The sequence below is a fragment of the Homalodisca vitripennis genome, chromosome 3, assembly GCF_021130785.1.
Source record: "Homalodisca vitripennis isolate AUS2020 chromosome 3, UT_GWSS_2.1, whole genome shotgun sequence".
In the NCBI taxonomy this organism is placed as follows: domain Eukaryota; kingdom Metazoa; phylum Arthropoda; class Insecta; order Hemiptera; family Cicadellidae; genus Homalodisca; species Homalodisca vitripennis.
In genome coordinates, this window is record NC_060209.1 from 85,824,924 (window position 1) to 85,840,563 (window position 15,640).

At 33.8% G+C, this 15,640-nt stretch overlaps 1 protein-coding gene across 1 annotated transcript in view; it reads left to right on the forward strand.

Moving 5' to 3' along the window:
* The window catches only part of LOC124357141 (spectrin beta chain-like), a 167,905-nt gene extending 162,044 nt beyond the window's left edge, over window positions 1-5,861 (forward strand). Inside the window, 2 exon segments of the mRNA XM_046808626.1 lie at window positions 2,748-2,936; window positions 4,958-5,861. Of these exon segments, the coding sequence (XP_046664582.1) occupies window positions 2,748-2,936; window positions 4,958-4,961 (193 nt within the window). The 3' untranslated portion in view covers window positions 4,962-5,861.
* Window positions 5,862-15,640: the final 9,779 nt, after the last annotated feature.

Consider the following 15,640-nt stretch of genomic DNA (forward strand, 5'->3'; position numbering starts at 1 on the left):
TTTTTACCAGGCCTGATAAGATACCTTTTGGAGAAGAAAATAGTGGGTAAGCTGCAACAACTAACGCCAACAAGGGGGCATTTGCATCTAACATGATGCACAGCAATAACAGAATTAGCTGAGAGCTGAGCGGCAGGAGAAACATTTAATGTCTAGAATTGGCAGTGGATAAGCGGCATTGTGTGGTACCGCCCTGCCGCTTTCGTCTGTCGTGGTTAGTGTCGAGTGTTCCCCATATGTACAATACAAACATTAAACTTAAGTCGCCGCTCCGATCCAATGCTCACCATTTACCGCGGCTGAGGCCTCGGTTGGTTTATGAACGATTTCTCCTTGCACACACATTCCGATTAGTCATCAGATCACATAGGTTAATACAAAGAAAGTGATGTTATGTTTTTATATCACGGTCACGTCCAAACTGAGGTTTGAACTGCATTTATACTGGCATAAAATTGTGCAAGTTTTGTGTCCGATTGTAAAATGTGCTAGTCTAAACAGACACAAGAACTCTGATGAGCGCTGTTGCAACCAGTGTCAGACAGATAATTGCAAGAAATGGAGATCAGTGCCGGCTATTAAAATTTCAATTATAAACATTGCCGAGACATCGTTGCAGTGTGTGAACAGACTTCGTATTGACTCCCAGAACAACCAGCGATAGAACTGTACTTGCAACAGTTCTCATGAGTAAAATTGCTTATCTTGCTCACATTATGCGGCAGTAGTTGCACAAATTCTTTCGCAAATTTACTTGCCAGGGTAAATGCAGCTTTATGTTGTCGCCAGTCTACAGACGGCCAGCTGACTGAATCAACCATGCACCTCAGTTTTCATTGTCAGAGCGGGATTGGTTGAATGATCAAACCACAGCCTTTCGTGCGTTTATTTACTTTGTACTTGTGTTGTCGTGCTGGGGTGATTCTATTCTTGCTATATTTACATATTATTACAAAAACAGAATTTGTATCTGTTCACTTCTTTAGATGTCAAATCCTATAATATAAAGTTAAGAATCTAATTCTATAATCATTCAAATAATTCATTGTCAATAATTAAAACTAAACAAAAATATATCAATGTTATAGAATGGTGTATTCAGTATGAATAATTTGTTACACCGTGTTGAAGAAGATTGGAGTAAATCCTTAATGCTAGGATGTAAGAGGCACTTCCTACTTCTTTGTACTGTTTCTAACAGTGGCACAACATTGGCAAAACAATTTTGACATTTTTAAAACTATGATCTTTTAACAATTTTTGAGTTTAGTCAATAAATAAAAACCGCTTAAAAAGCAAAATTCAAGAAATGAACTGTGACTGAACTAAAATTTATATTCCCGTGAAATAGTCACTTTTCTGTTTTGTACAGCGTGTATCAAAATGAATGACCTGATTTTAAAACTCAATATCTATTGCTAAAAATGTACTACAAAAATAATATTTATTGCAAAATACTCACAAAATCTTAAAGTTTTAGGTATGTTATTACAAATGTTCTATATGTCCACCAGCAGCAGCACGAACAACATCCAGACGATAGCTAAATTCCTCATAAACCTTACACAATATCTGCGTTCACAGACTTTATTGCTACAGTTATTCTGTTCTTTAGTTCTTCGATGTCATGAGTTAGAGGGGGAACAAACACTTTTTCCTTTACATATCCCCACAAGAAAAAGTCGCATGGGGTCAAGTCTGGTGATCTTGGAGGCCAAGAATGAAGGGCATTGTCTCGAGGTCCTGTGCGCCCTATCCAGCGCTGGGGCAGAGTTTTGTTGAGAAGCTGCCAAACATTGTTGTGCCAGTGAGGCAGAGCTCCATCCTGTTGGAAAATGAAGTCACCAGAGTCTGCCTGAAGTTGTGGGAAAAGCCAATTCTGCAGCATTTGAAGATAGCTCATTCCATTCACAGTGTCTCCCTCAAAAAAGAAAGGACCGTACACTTTTTACGAAAGACTGCACAAAAAACGTTCACTTTCGGCGAGTTTCGTTCATGCTGAATAACGTCGTGAGGTTGTTCGAGTCCCCATATGCGCACGTTATGTCGTTTTACTTTACCACTAGTATGAAATGTTGCTTCATCACTGAAAATTAATCGTGATAAAAATGTATCCACTTCCATGTCCTCAAGTAGAGCATTACTAAATTCAACACGTTTCCTTTTATCACCAACCCGGAGAGCGTGTACTAATTTTAGTCTGTATGGTTTGTACATTAAACGACGTCTTAACACTCGCAAGACAGTCATGTGAGGCATACCCAGTTGTCTGCTTGCACGGCGAGTAGACGTTCGTGGACTGCGCTCATACGTTTGCCGAACTGTTTCCACCATTTCGTCAGAAGTGCTAGGTCGGCCTGAACTTTTACCTTTGCACTAGCACTCTTTCTCTTCAAATTGGCGATACCATCGACGAATGTTTTTAGGTGAAGGTGGATCAATGCCGAAATGACGACGAAAAGCACGCTGGACCGAAACAACTTACTCATCCTTGGCAAACTGCAACACACAAAACGCCTTTTGTTGAGTGGACGCCATTTTACTTCAGATTGACTGGAAACGAAGAAGACGCACCGACCGACATCTAGCGGCGATTTTATGAAACTTTAGGCCACGCCCATTCCAAATACACAGCTTTCCTTGCCCGCACACCTTATGTTTCGTAATTATTACCGTACAAAATCAGGTCATTCTTTTTGATACACCCGGTATATAAATTTGAATATGTATTTGTTTGTAATGTGTAGAGCCGCCAGTGGAGCCGAGATCCTCCTCCAGGCCAAGGACGATGAGGAGATGCGCCAGTGGGTGTCGATGTTGAGTGGACTGAGTGATGCCCAGGGCTCGGGCGGCCCCTCTCGTTCCCACACATTGCCTGCGCCTGGCGACCGCAAGGACGAGCCGAAGAGACGCAGTTTCTTCACTCTAAAAAAGAAGTGAGTCAAATGTGTATTGTCTTAGATTCTCCTCCTTATTCAATTAAATAAGAGTTGTTGAAATTATTAACTTTTCTACTGACCTCTGGATTGTAGTAGAGTAATACTGATTACTTAAGAATGGATCAATTATGGGCCAGATTAATTTTAACATGATTACCTTGGAACATGTGGTTCAATATCAAGATTAATTATTTTTAACTGAAAGTAATATTGAAAACAAAAAATACTGACATTTTCAGTTCCTTTCTTAATACAGCTGAACTGCTACTTGTGATGCTATCCGGAAATTCACGGATTAATTTTTAGTAATGTTAGAAAAGGTTTATCTTTTCCACATAGGAATGCTAGCAGTTACTTTGTTGTTACTCATTCTAAACTTAACAACAGTTTCACATGTCTACATTTATTTAACACTGTTCATTCACTCAACATCTGTGGTTGTAGCTGGCAGAATTGATCATTAAATATTTACATTAACACTTTTTACATTGAGTCCCGTTAACTAAATGTATGTAGAAAACCCATCATTCTAAAAATAGATGTACATAGCAGAGAACAATTACTTATCTTTGATAAAAAATATCACTTCTCTCTCTTTATTTTTTATAGTTCAAATTTCTGTTATTGGTTCTTTTTAGATAAAAACCGTTCCTAATTGAGGTATGTATTAATTGTGCTTACTATAGCCAGGAATCATTAGAGAAGTAAGTCCAAAGAGTTCCTAAAACCTTCTGAGAGCCTAAACTTAGAATTATATTTAAAAATTAAATTAAACAAAGAATAGTAGTTTCAACTTCTTTATAACTTTGTCTCAGATGTATGAAAAGAGTGCTTTTAATGTGAAAAGAAAATATCTAAGGTAAAGATATAAACCCATTGTAGACCATCATTGTTGTTCTCACACTAAGCAGAGGATGGAATGAAAGTTTAATTAAATGTTTAACTCACTGTTGATTTAATTTTTCTGTACCTTGCCTCCCTGGATGTAATCAATTAAAAATGTTGAAAACACAGGGTTTGCAAGATAATATTCTAAATGGTTATTTTTCATTTAAGCTTTATGCTTGAAGTATGTTTCAGGTAATGAAGCAGACTAGAATATGCTCTTATATATTTCAAATCTTAATCAATGTGTGCATAATTCAAGATTTGCATATCTTATTTTATTCTTAATGATCCTATTTTATATCTTGCATATGTGTTGAATGCAAATAAATAGTAATCAAAAAATGTTTTAAGTAAGTGATTTTTTATAATTTAAATTTGTAATATACATTTTATATTCTTGGAGAATTCTTCAAGTTTAAATTTTGTTACTGTCCATTTTATTGATTTTCAAATTGTTGCATTTTTGAGAAATTCCAAGTAGTTTTTGTCAAATTTCAAGGTTAATTTGAGTATGTTGTTTTACTGTAAATTATAATTAATTCATTTTTAATAGCTTAAATTATTTTTTTGAAAATGTTATGAACTTTCTGAATGTTACCTTATGAAACTGTATCCAGAACTTTCCAGAGTATTAAAAAGATTGGTTAGCCAACTTAGGAATGCTTAGTTCTCTGTCAAGTTAAAGAGTAATGTTTTGCACAATCATATTTCTTTTGTTAGGTTTGTCTTGTAATTTAAAAAAAATAATTCAGTGTTTTCGAAAATTAGTAATGGCTTCAGTATTTATTGGAGTGTTAAAAATTAGGTAATAAATTTATATTCATTAAAATATGATGAAACAGGAGCTGGATTATTCGTTTTGTGAAACAGGAACATTGCTCCCAAATTAATCAAATCTATAGGTCTCACGCATTTCAAATAAAATAGATCTACAACAGGTTAAATTTTTGCTGCAAAGTCAAATACATCATATAATCAAATCAAATAAATCAATTTCTGCACTGATTGTGATCACTTGTAGTGTGAGTTTGTTGCATTATTAGGGTGACTTATTGATATTCTAAAACATTTTAAAAATCCTATTTCTGTTTAGAGATACATTTGACTAACTGAATTATTGTCTGTTTCAGCTAAGTGTAAAGTAGTTGGAAACGCGACACTTCAGCGACGATCGTCTGCATTCTTCTTTTTCTGCAATATTCGACATAGATACTGCCAATTTTATGTTTACACTAAAAGATATTTATTCGTTATTTAAGAGCTGTCATTTCTTATCATTTTCGCTCTTTGAATGTCATCAAGAATGCGTGTATTCTGTAAAATATCGAAATGAACGTTACACCTTTGTTGTTCTTTTTTTAAGTGAAGATAGTGTTGATGTCTCAGATGGAAACGTGATGTTTCCATAGAGTTCATCAGTGTGTGAAGGGTACCTTAGTTGTTGTGTATATTGTTGTGGTCCAGGGCTCCCCACTCTGTACAGATTGTGTGCGCTTGTGGTGTCAGTGCGTTGCGTTACTCTCCATCACACCCTCATTTGTTGCTTTTGTATTAAATACTTTAGGTTAACTCATTTATTTAAGCTATTATATAGTATTTTATTGAAAGAAATTTATAATATTACAAAAAAATATATATAAACCTATAAAGAAATCTTGTGTATTTTTTAAAAGAACGCTATATACTGATGTTTATTTTAGATTGTTAGAGGTATAAATAGTAGCTAGTCACAGTGAAAGTTGATGCTTATTTTTCAAAGTCTACCGTCAAGAATGAAAGTGTATAGCTGTAGGTAGATTATGTAATGTCAGCTATACTTGCTTGGTATACGTTGGCAGCAATTTTGAATATATTCTGCTCCTGTCATTTTACTTTTAAGTTTTTTCAATTGGCTTGTCAAAATTACAAATATTATAGAACAATTATCAATATACATGTTACTGTTTTGTCTCAATCTTAATTGAAATGTTATTTATTTTATTTCTTGACTAATTGACAAATATTTCAGTATGATTAAAAGTTCTCCACTTCAAAGATGTATTTTCTTTAATGGTGTAACCCCTCTACACTTAATCCTGAAATCCCTTGTGTTCCAATATTTCTTAAGCATTCAAGGTTTTTGCGAGAAGAGATGGATCAAAAAATATGGTGGCAAAATGAAAATAATTTTGCTTATGCATGATCATTTAGTAAGTTTGGAAGCAAATATTAGAAGCAACACCAAAACAAACAAATACTGCTATGAATACTCATAAACAAGAAATAACATTGTATAACAAACAGTTACAAAACGTTTAGATATAAAACAGAACATTAAAATGTTCAAAAAGTTTATTATTTACTTAAATTTAATGTTTCCTCTATGTATATATATATATATATATATATATATATATATATATATATATATATATATATTTATAGAGGCGCAGGCTTATGACCGCTTTCATATATTTTAATTTCACATTTTTCCTTGGACACATGTCACCTAATTAGATGACATTCAATATGCTGGGATGCACAGCAGAATACTGACTTTCTCTTGAGGTCTATTTCATTTGCACTATGATACCTACTAGTTTGTTTTTGCTCCAAACGTCAAGGCGTTTCAGTCAGCAGCTGCTGTTTGTAAACACAAATATGGCTTCGTGCAAGCGTGAGTTTTTTTTTGACAAAGCAATCAATGAATAATTGACCAATGATTTTAGTGGGTTATCTGAAAGTATTGAAGAAAGTGAAGTGAATATTATCGGTTGTGAAACATGTGATGATTTTATTTTTAACAAGCTAGTTCATGATACAGACTTTAGCTATGATGTAGACTTCTCGATTAACTAATAATAGGACCATCAGGTGATACTGCTATATCTGCTAATTATTCTCTAAACGAGCTTATTTTTAATAGTGTCAACTTGGATGTAAACTGTACTTTATAAAATTATAATATCAGAAATCACTTTACTGGTAATTAGCGTTTAGCCGCTAGCCATTTTGTATTTTTATAAGGAAACTATTATCTCTAAAACTAGTTCAGCTAAAGAAACCAAATTTGGCACATAGATTAGTATAGATAAGAGAAATTTTTTAAAATAATTGTGCGTTTTTCTATAATATTAACAAAACTGCGTTATTAAAAATTTATACAGTCAAATAACAAAACATCATTACAGTTATAAAACATTTACTAGACACCAACTATTTGACAAAATATTATTGCAATTTCAACGGTACTTGTTGCTAAAAAATCTGTCAATGAGAAAACGAGCATAACCACTTTAAAGATATAGTTGCATAAACCGGGAACAGCAAACAACTGATACCTCTCAACTGTGATATGTTTGGCGCTCCCGGCTTGTGCAAGTGTATGTTTAAAGTGGTTATGCTCGCTTACACATTAACACATTTTGTTGAAAAACATTGCGTTGGAATTGTTATAAAAATTATAAAATAATAGATATGTTGTAAAATTTGTATAATCTATATAAAAAAGCTAATAGCTATCAAGAGATAAAATGTTTACTGCTCCCAGCTTGTGCAAGTATACCTAGAAAGTGGTTGTGTATGCTTATTCATTGACGGATTTTGTTGAAACAAGTACCATTGGAATTTTAATAAATTCTTAAAATAGTTGGTATCTAATAATATTTTTATAACTATACTGGTTTTTTATTAATTGAGGAGGTAATTTTTATTACTCAAAATGTCCATGTTGATTAATTTTTCAGCAAAGCCAAAAAACTGCATATCTGTATTTTTTAGACAGAACCTATTTATAAAAAATAATATTGAAAATATGTATTATATACATATTAAATAGGTATAATAACAAACAAAAGTTAATCAATCAATAATAATCAATTGGCTAGATCAATCCAGGTCAACAGGGATGTCGGTACTGCAACAACTTGAGACTCATTAGGTCAAGAATTCTATTCTGGGGACCCGAAAATTACAATACGAGGGGGTACCCAAAAAAAACCGGAATTATTTTATAAAAATTATATATTATCAAATTTTTTACAATACGACCTTATCTCCTTCAAAATAATCTCCATTACAACTAATACACTTGTCCCAACGGTATTTCCATTGATCAAAACATTTTTTGTAGTCATCTTTAGAAATGGCTGCAAGCTCGAGCTTCGTTTTTTCTTAACCTCTTCAACGCTGTCAAATCGTTGACCTTTCAAGCCTCTTTTCATGTGTGGAAATAAAAAAAAGTCGCATGGAGCGAGTAAGGTTCGTGGGGCAGCGGAACCATGCCGTTTTTGGCTAAAAACTGCCTAACTGAGATGGCTGTGTGTGCCAGTGCGTTGTCGTGGTGGAAGAACCAGTCTCCAGTCTGCCACAAATCGGGTCTTTTCTGGCGAACACTGTTGCGCAATCTTCTTAAAATCTCCAAATAAAATGTTTGGTTGACAGTCTGACCTGGAGGAACAAACTCAGAATGAACAATGCCTTTAGCATCAAAAAAGCAAATCAACATGGTTATGATGTTTGATTTGACTTGCCGACATTTTTTTGGACGAGGTGAAGATGGCGACTTCCATTGGCTTGACTGTTGCTTCGTTTCTGGGTCGTAACCATAGCACCATGACTCATCACCAGTAATTACCTTTTCCAGAAAATCGGGATCATTTTCGAGATGTTCTTTCAGAAGGCGGCAAGTTTCAACTCGATGTGCCTTTTGATGGTCAGTCAGAAGTCGAGGAACAAATTTGGCAGCAACCCTTTTCAGTCCTAAATCTCCTGTTAAAATTCGCTGAACCGAGCTCCAAGTTAACCCACTACTCTCTGATAGTTCCTCAATTGTCTGTTGACGGTCGGTGAGCACAAGTTCACGAATTTTCTCAACATTTTCGTCCGTTCGAGAGGTTGATGGACGTCCAGAACGAGGTTTGTCTTCAATTGACATTTCGCCATTTTTAAATCGAGCGAACCACTCGTAGACCTGAGTTTTCCCCATAGCATCATCTTTGTAAGCTGTATTCAACGTTAAAATAGTTTCTGCAGCATTTTTACCAAGTAAAAAACAAAATTTCACAGCTGCACGTTGTTCACTTAAACTTGCCATGATAAAAAAACGAAACAAGAACAAAACAGGGTTAGCGAAAACAGTCACTACGAACGAACAGAATGTACTAGGGCAACGGAACTGGGGTCACTGAACTCGCAATGGGTTGCGCGACACACGCCTAGCGGCAGGAATGTGTACTACACGCTGCCGGCTGCCAGCAATACAATTCCGGTTACTTTTGGGTACCCCCTCGTACATGTACAATGATTTTCTTATTTTCTTCTAATTTCAACTTACTTCGACGTGTATTGAAGGTGATTGGTATTACTGAAGATATATAAAACTGTAAATGTATATTTTAGAATATAAATATTAAAAACATGAATTAAATTGTTTTTGTACAAAATATATGATCGATGAACTGTTGAAAACCTTGGAACTAGCAGTTGATATAGCAGACACTATTATTCTATTTGTGAATATAATCTTTACAGTATTAATTAGTGGAATAAAGTATGCATTCGTATCATATTTTCTTATTCTGTAGTTAAAATGTTTCAGTTTGTATTTTAAATTAGTTAATCTTTTGCATTACAAACCAAGAAAAAGAAAAGTATAAATGAAATTTCTAAAGTAAAGCCATACATACAAAGCTTTTTAGGGAATTAAATACAAAGTATGCAAAAAATGGTTTTTATGCAACATAAAAAAGAATATCACGTGCCAAACAGCTGCTTCATTATATGATGCTTGGCAGCTATAATATGATATGCATTGCCCTCGAGTAGTGTTTAACTACTACAAATCCAAAATACTGTTTATTAATTGTTACTACACTGACAGTCAACTAAGGAACTATCACGAAAGCACATGGTAAAGTTTTACTTGCACTTTAATGGTTTTCTAGATTTTCAATTGCATTTTAGAAGTCTTAACTGTTTTTAAAAATTTTTATTGTGGTTCAGTCGGTATGACAGGAATTGTTTGTAACACGATATGGACATTTTATTAATTCTAGATTTGTCCACATGGGTTGTTAGTTAGGCATTCAGCAGTGTATATTTTTCTCTGAGAATGATGGCAATCGGGATGTGGACTCAATCTATTAATTACAATCTCGAATCATGAATCAGAAGATTCTGGCGATAGTATAGTAAATGAAGATGTTGCTGAAGTTGAGGATGAGAAATACACTACCCGTGAGCTGACTGCAGAGCAGCTCTGTTCATTTAATTTTAATTTTACTTATAATAGTTTAAAGTAAATGTTACTAAAGCAAAAAATCTATTTACAAAAGTTTCTGATCACTAGAGCGATTGTGAAAATTATGGTCCATTTTGTCAGTAATGCTAAAAGCTCACTCACTAACACACACATTCAAAACAACACCAAAACAAATAAATACTGCTATGAATACTCGTAAATAAGAAAAAACGTATAACAGAGATATAGTAACAAAATGTATAGATATGATGAAACAGAATATTAAAATGTTCAGAAAGTTTATTATTTACAAAAATGTAATGTTTCCTCTAACAGTGATGATACTTATTGAGCATATTTTAAAAATGTGATAGCAAAAAACGTAACCCATGTTAAAATACCTGTTATCAAGTGGTGTCATCTAGAAAACAAAACACCCAATATCTGGTACTTTCCAGTTGCAGGTTTAAAGGTTTATGTAATAAATTTCTTAACCCTTAGTGCGCTAGATATTATTTGTCCGTAACATGCAATTAGCTTAAAAATATTAATGGTAATTTGCTTAAAGTTCTATTTGAATTAAGATTTCTGAAGTTAAAGGAAGTAAAAAATGTAAACTGGTTTTTTTATAGGTTTAAAACAAATACAAATAAATATGTATGAAAAATTAAAACATGTGGTTTGTTAATTTACTAAACAAAATCATAATTAAAAATCAAATGAAATCCCAATTAAATTTATTCTATAGTTTTAAAATGTTCAAATGTAACATATAACACACAACTTGACTTAGGAACAGAGGTTGCTTGCAGATCTCAAGAGTTACACTGTCATCCTACCAACATGGAAAAAGCCATCAAACGTGCCAGTGTACGGTGTAAAATGGCATTTGGTTGCTATGACAACCTGTTTTGGATAGATAACAGGCACGGTTCTGAATAGAGCGCATCTGTGTCTTACATTCAATTAACATTATAATGCATTTTATCACTAGTTTTATGAACTACAGTTTGCGATTGAGGAAAAAAAAGTGACATTTGTTGTCATACACATGTGGTTTTTTTCCTTGCTGGATTGTAATTCGCGTCAAAGGGTTAACATACAAACAAAGAAACGTTTACTTGTGAAAATGAATATTGTTGGTGTAATTAAATCTGATAACTATTTTGTTGATATTCAATAGAACTCCTGGTCAACTAGAAATAGATGCATACACAGCAGTGAATATGGCTATCCAATATTGTCATAACAATGACCTAGTTGTGAACGAGAAGAAGTCAAAACAGCTCATTCTAGGGAAGTGTAGAAAAAAAACTCCAAGGCTACCAGAGACCGATGACACCACCTTTACCAAGTACCTTGGGGTAACAGTTGACCAAGACCTTTCTTGGACACCACACATCAACAACCTCTGCAAAAAGCTAAGCACCAGACTGTATGTAATACGACGAATAAAAAATATAGGAAACACCATGACCACGAGGATTGCATACTTCTCCCTGTTTGAATCCTATATCCGCTATGGGATAGCAGCTTGGGGAGGGACAACTTCTGGCAACCTGCAACGCATACTTTTGAAACAAAAAAAAGCCATACGAATACTGGGTAATCTCCAACCACGAGAGTCTTGCAGGGATGCTTTCAAGCACCTCAAAATCTTAACAGTCATAGGCCTGTACATCCTGGAAACAGTAACGTATGTCCACATCAAGACTCCAGGCATAGCAGAAAGGGGTGAGCAATTCCATCACTACAACACCAGACGGGCCACTGACTACTGCCTTCCTGTGCACCGACTCCGCAGCACTGAACATAAGCCAAGTTACATCGGCGCCAAAATGTGGAACTGTTTGCCAGAGATGCTGAAAAAAGTGGATCAACAACAATTCGCTCGTCACTTGAAGACCTGGCTTCTCAATCGACCCTTCTACAGCATTGAAGAATTCATGAGCTGGCAAACTCAACCAGACTTTTGAAAAATTACTCAGAATTGTACTTGCTCCTCAGTAATATTGTATGACACTATACTTATCTTGACGATAACGTAATAAAGATATTTTTGATTTGATTTGAATATTTTGCGCAAGTTTTACATATTTTTCAGACATTTTAACACTGTTACCTGACCACACAACAGTGTGATTATAAAGTCTCTCTCCTACTAATGTTTCAGTGATTGTATCATAGAAATAGGTATTTAAAATTTATGCTATTTCACTCTTATCACTATCAATATTATCATAAATAATTTTGTCTAATTTGTTTACATGTTTTTCTCTCCCAGTTTCTGTAGTTTTTGTATGTTTTCACATATGCTAGAAATACAGGATCTTTATTAAATTTTTCTATATTACGTAATTGTCTTTTTCATATACTAGAGGTAGGAATTCCATTTGTAATTAAGTTTTTTGGGCCAAATTGTGCCATTTAATTCCTGTGTGTTTTGAGTGGGAACGAAGTAAAAACCATTTGTCTGAAGATACCAATAACATATTTATATTTTTCATTTATATCAAAATTATTCAGAATCATAAAAAATGACTTTTAACTTTGATTGTGCTTTTGGTCTACTTCTTTTCTTTGGGCATGCATAGTCAAACGCTCTTGTCACAATTGTCAAAAATGTTCAACATTACAAGCATTGAGCACATAATACTAATCTTCCCCAGCTAGATCATAAACATTTAAGATTATGTGGACTGTAGTTTCTTCTAAGGGAACTTGAATTATTTTTATTATTTTCCATTCCTTGGCAGATGTTGCAAACTTGTCCTGTATGATCTCAAATTCTAGCTTCAATGATTGTGTTATTAATATACTCTTCAGGGATATTTGTACATATGCAATCTGTGGAGGTCTTGGTCTAGTTATTCGAGTTTCTGGCAGAGGGAGTCTTCTGATACCATAGCAGAGTAGTCCTGCATCATAACATGCATTGTCAGAACTCAGAGCTAGGTTAATGGTGTTAACATCACCCATTACCACTAAGTAACTGTATTGTGCTTGCACGAAGTTGAGTATATTATATTAGATATTAATAAAATGACTTGTTTTAATGGTCTACCAGGTGTTTGATAGATACCAAGTATGTAGAAAAACTATTCTTCATGCTCAATCTTCCCAATGCAGCCTCACATACAAAGTCCACACAGTGGTCAAACACATTAACTTGTTCTGCCTTCAAGTCTGATGAGGATTCAACACACATCACAACTCCTCCCAGTCTTCTCTACTGTAGTTAGTTACCAGTGTGTAGCCATCAATTTGTGTCAGTGTTAAGCTGTTAGGTTTTAAGCCATGTTCTGTCAAAATTATGATGTTGGGTAGTGTACTAAGTGGTTCAGCTTAGCTTTTTGATAGACCTTGTATGTTCTGGTGAAATATTCTGACATTTTTTGTGGTAGTGGTCTGATGAAGATTTTTATATGGGCCAGAAGTTTTTAGTTTTTATTTTATACAGTCCTGGGGTTTTAACTGTTAATTCAGGATGGTCCTGGTCTTGTATAAAGTTTTTGTTATTAGTGTGCTCTAAGAAATATGTATTTCCATTATCTCTGGTTTAACTCTCCTTCAGCTCTTTCCCTTGCTCATTATTGGAGGGTATTTTATTTTATACAGTTTTTTATCAAAGAAGATTTGGCTGACTCCTCCTCTGTCATCTTTGAATGATGTTTCATCCTGAGATCCTGTTATAAAAGCCACAGTCAGTAACAGAGGTATGGATACCTAATAATTTCTCAATTGAATCCAAAATAGCCATAATCAGTGAATTATAAATAATGTAGTAGATGTTTTCAAGTTCTAATGACATGCATGGCACTGTTCGATGTGTGGCCGATTCAAGCTGTGAGTACTGCAAAGTTATAAATATTCAACCACACAAAGTTTTGTAGATATTAAAAAAAACCTTAAAATATGTCATTGTTTTAAATGAAATATTTGGTGAATCTGTGTTGATTAGCTTTTTGAGAGTATCAGTTTGTTTCAATGCATATCGTGATCTGTATCACATTCTGATATGTCAGATAAAAAAACAAAGTATTTGTATCCAGTGTTGTCAAATGCTTGTAGAGATTTGGAAAGAGACTTATGCTTTTACTGATGATTGTATGAGTCACACACAAGTTTATGAGTGGTTTGGAAAACCCATGACGAGTCAAAGTGAAAAATACATTGAAAAAGTGTAGGAATTAGAAACATAATACAATCGATTAATTGTAGAAAAAAATCGGTAGTTTAATTTGAAAATTTTGTCCCAAATCAAATGTTATCTGACAGGGTGCCGATTTCAAGATGTAGCGGTCATACTATAAAATGCTACGTAATCACGTTTTGAGGTTCCAAAAAGCAACATCAATACCTGCTTAGAACATTGAAAACAACGTTGGGTGAAGTGTGTGGCATGAGGAGGGACCTACATTGATAGATATTAAGTCTCAAAGCCGTATTAAGTATTAAGTCTAACCCACTTTTTTAACACCAGCAGTGCCAACATCTCAAATTATTTGATACTGGCTAGATGTTCCTCTCAGTCTGTACTAGATTCTGACACTCTAAGGGTTAATAAATAATTTGAAACAAACTGATGCAAAGGTCAAATAAATATTTAAATGTAATAAATTCCATAAGAAATATAACAGAGCTAAGTAAAAACTATGTTATTATAAAAGTAGGCCTTCACCAATGTAGGGCTTATTTTCAGCCATAACTGACTGGAATACAGTATAGAAGAGATAAGGAGAGTAAACATGATACAAAACTAAACAAAAATTAACGTAAGAATAATAATGACATAATATGCTGTGTAGGCTATGCAGGTGAACATACAAGCAAAACTATTAAACTAGACTGTTGTTTGTAGCAGTTGTATTTATGAAAACAATCTGCATTTTTATTGTACACTATTAATCTGTAAACGTAAATACTTTCTTTGGTTCCTCAAGAGCGGGGCCCAGTGCAGCCACATCATTTGCACCTGCCTAGAGCCAGTCCTGATTATTATCAAAGTTAACAAAAGTAATACAATTCTTATAAAACAACAAAATTATAATTAAAGAGTTGAAATCAAAAGTTGAATATATTCAAACACACAGTACATTTTCAATTCAAAAATACAAAAAATATTCTTTTTTTAATGTAAAACTTGCCAAAATCTGATATAATAACAGAGTAACCGATGTATAAGATTCAACTTTAAAGGGACAACAAAAAATATTTAAGACCAGTAATAAACTTTAAGAACAGAGCTACCTGCAAAGCATTAAGTATTCAAGACAATTACTAAAAACAACATTGATTTAAGAGATTCATATAAGTTATTATTATTATTGTAATACATATAATAAATCACAGTAAATATCTAAGAACGCAAGATTGGTATCAATTGACACAGAAGTATGTACTCAAACAGTCCAATAAATTAAAAATTACATTGTCTTAAAGACTGTCTCACATAATAGATAATAAAATATTAAATCGGTGCAGTTTTGAAATTAACAGTTGCAGTAACCCAAAAATTATTTTAGATATAATTCAGAATTGTCTAAACAAGAAAACAGATTAGTATGGGCTCCCCTTTGTCAGGTTTATTAGC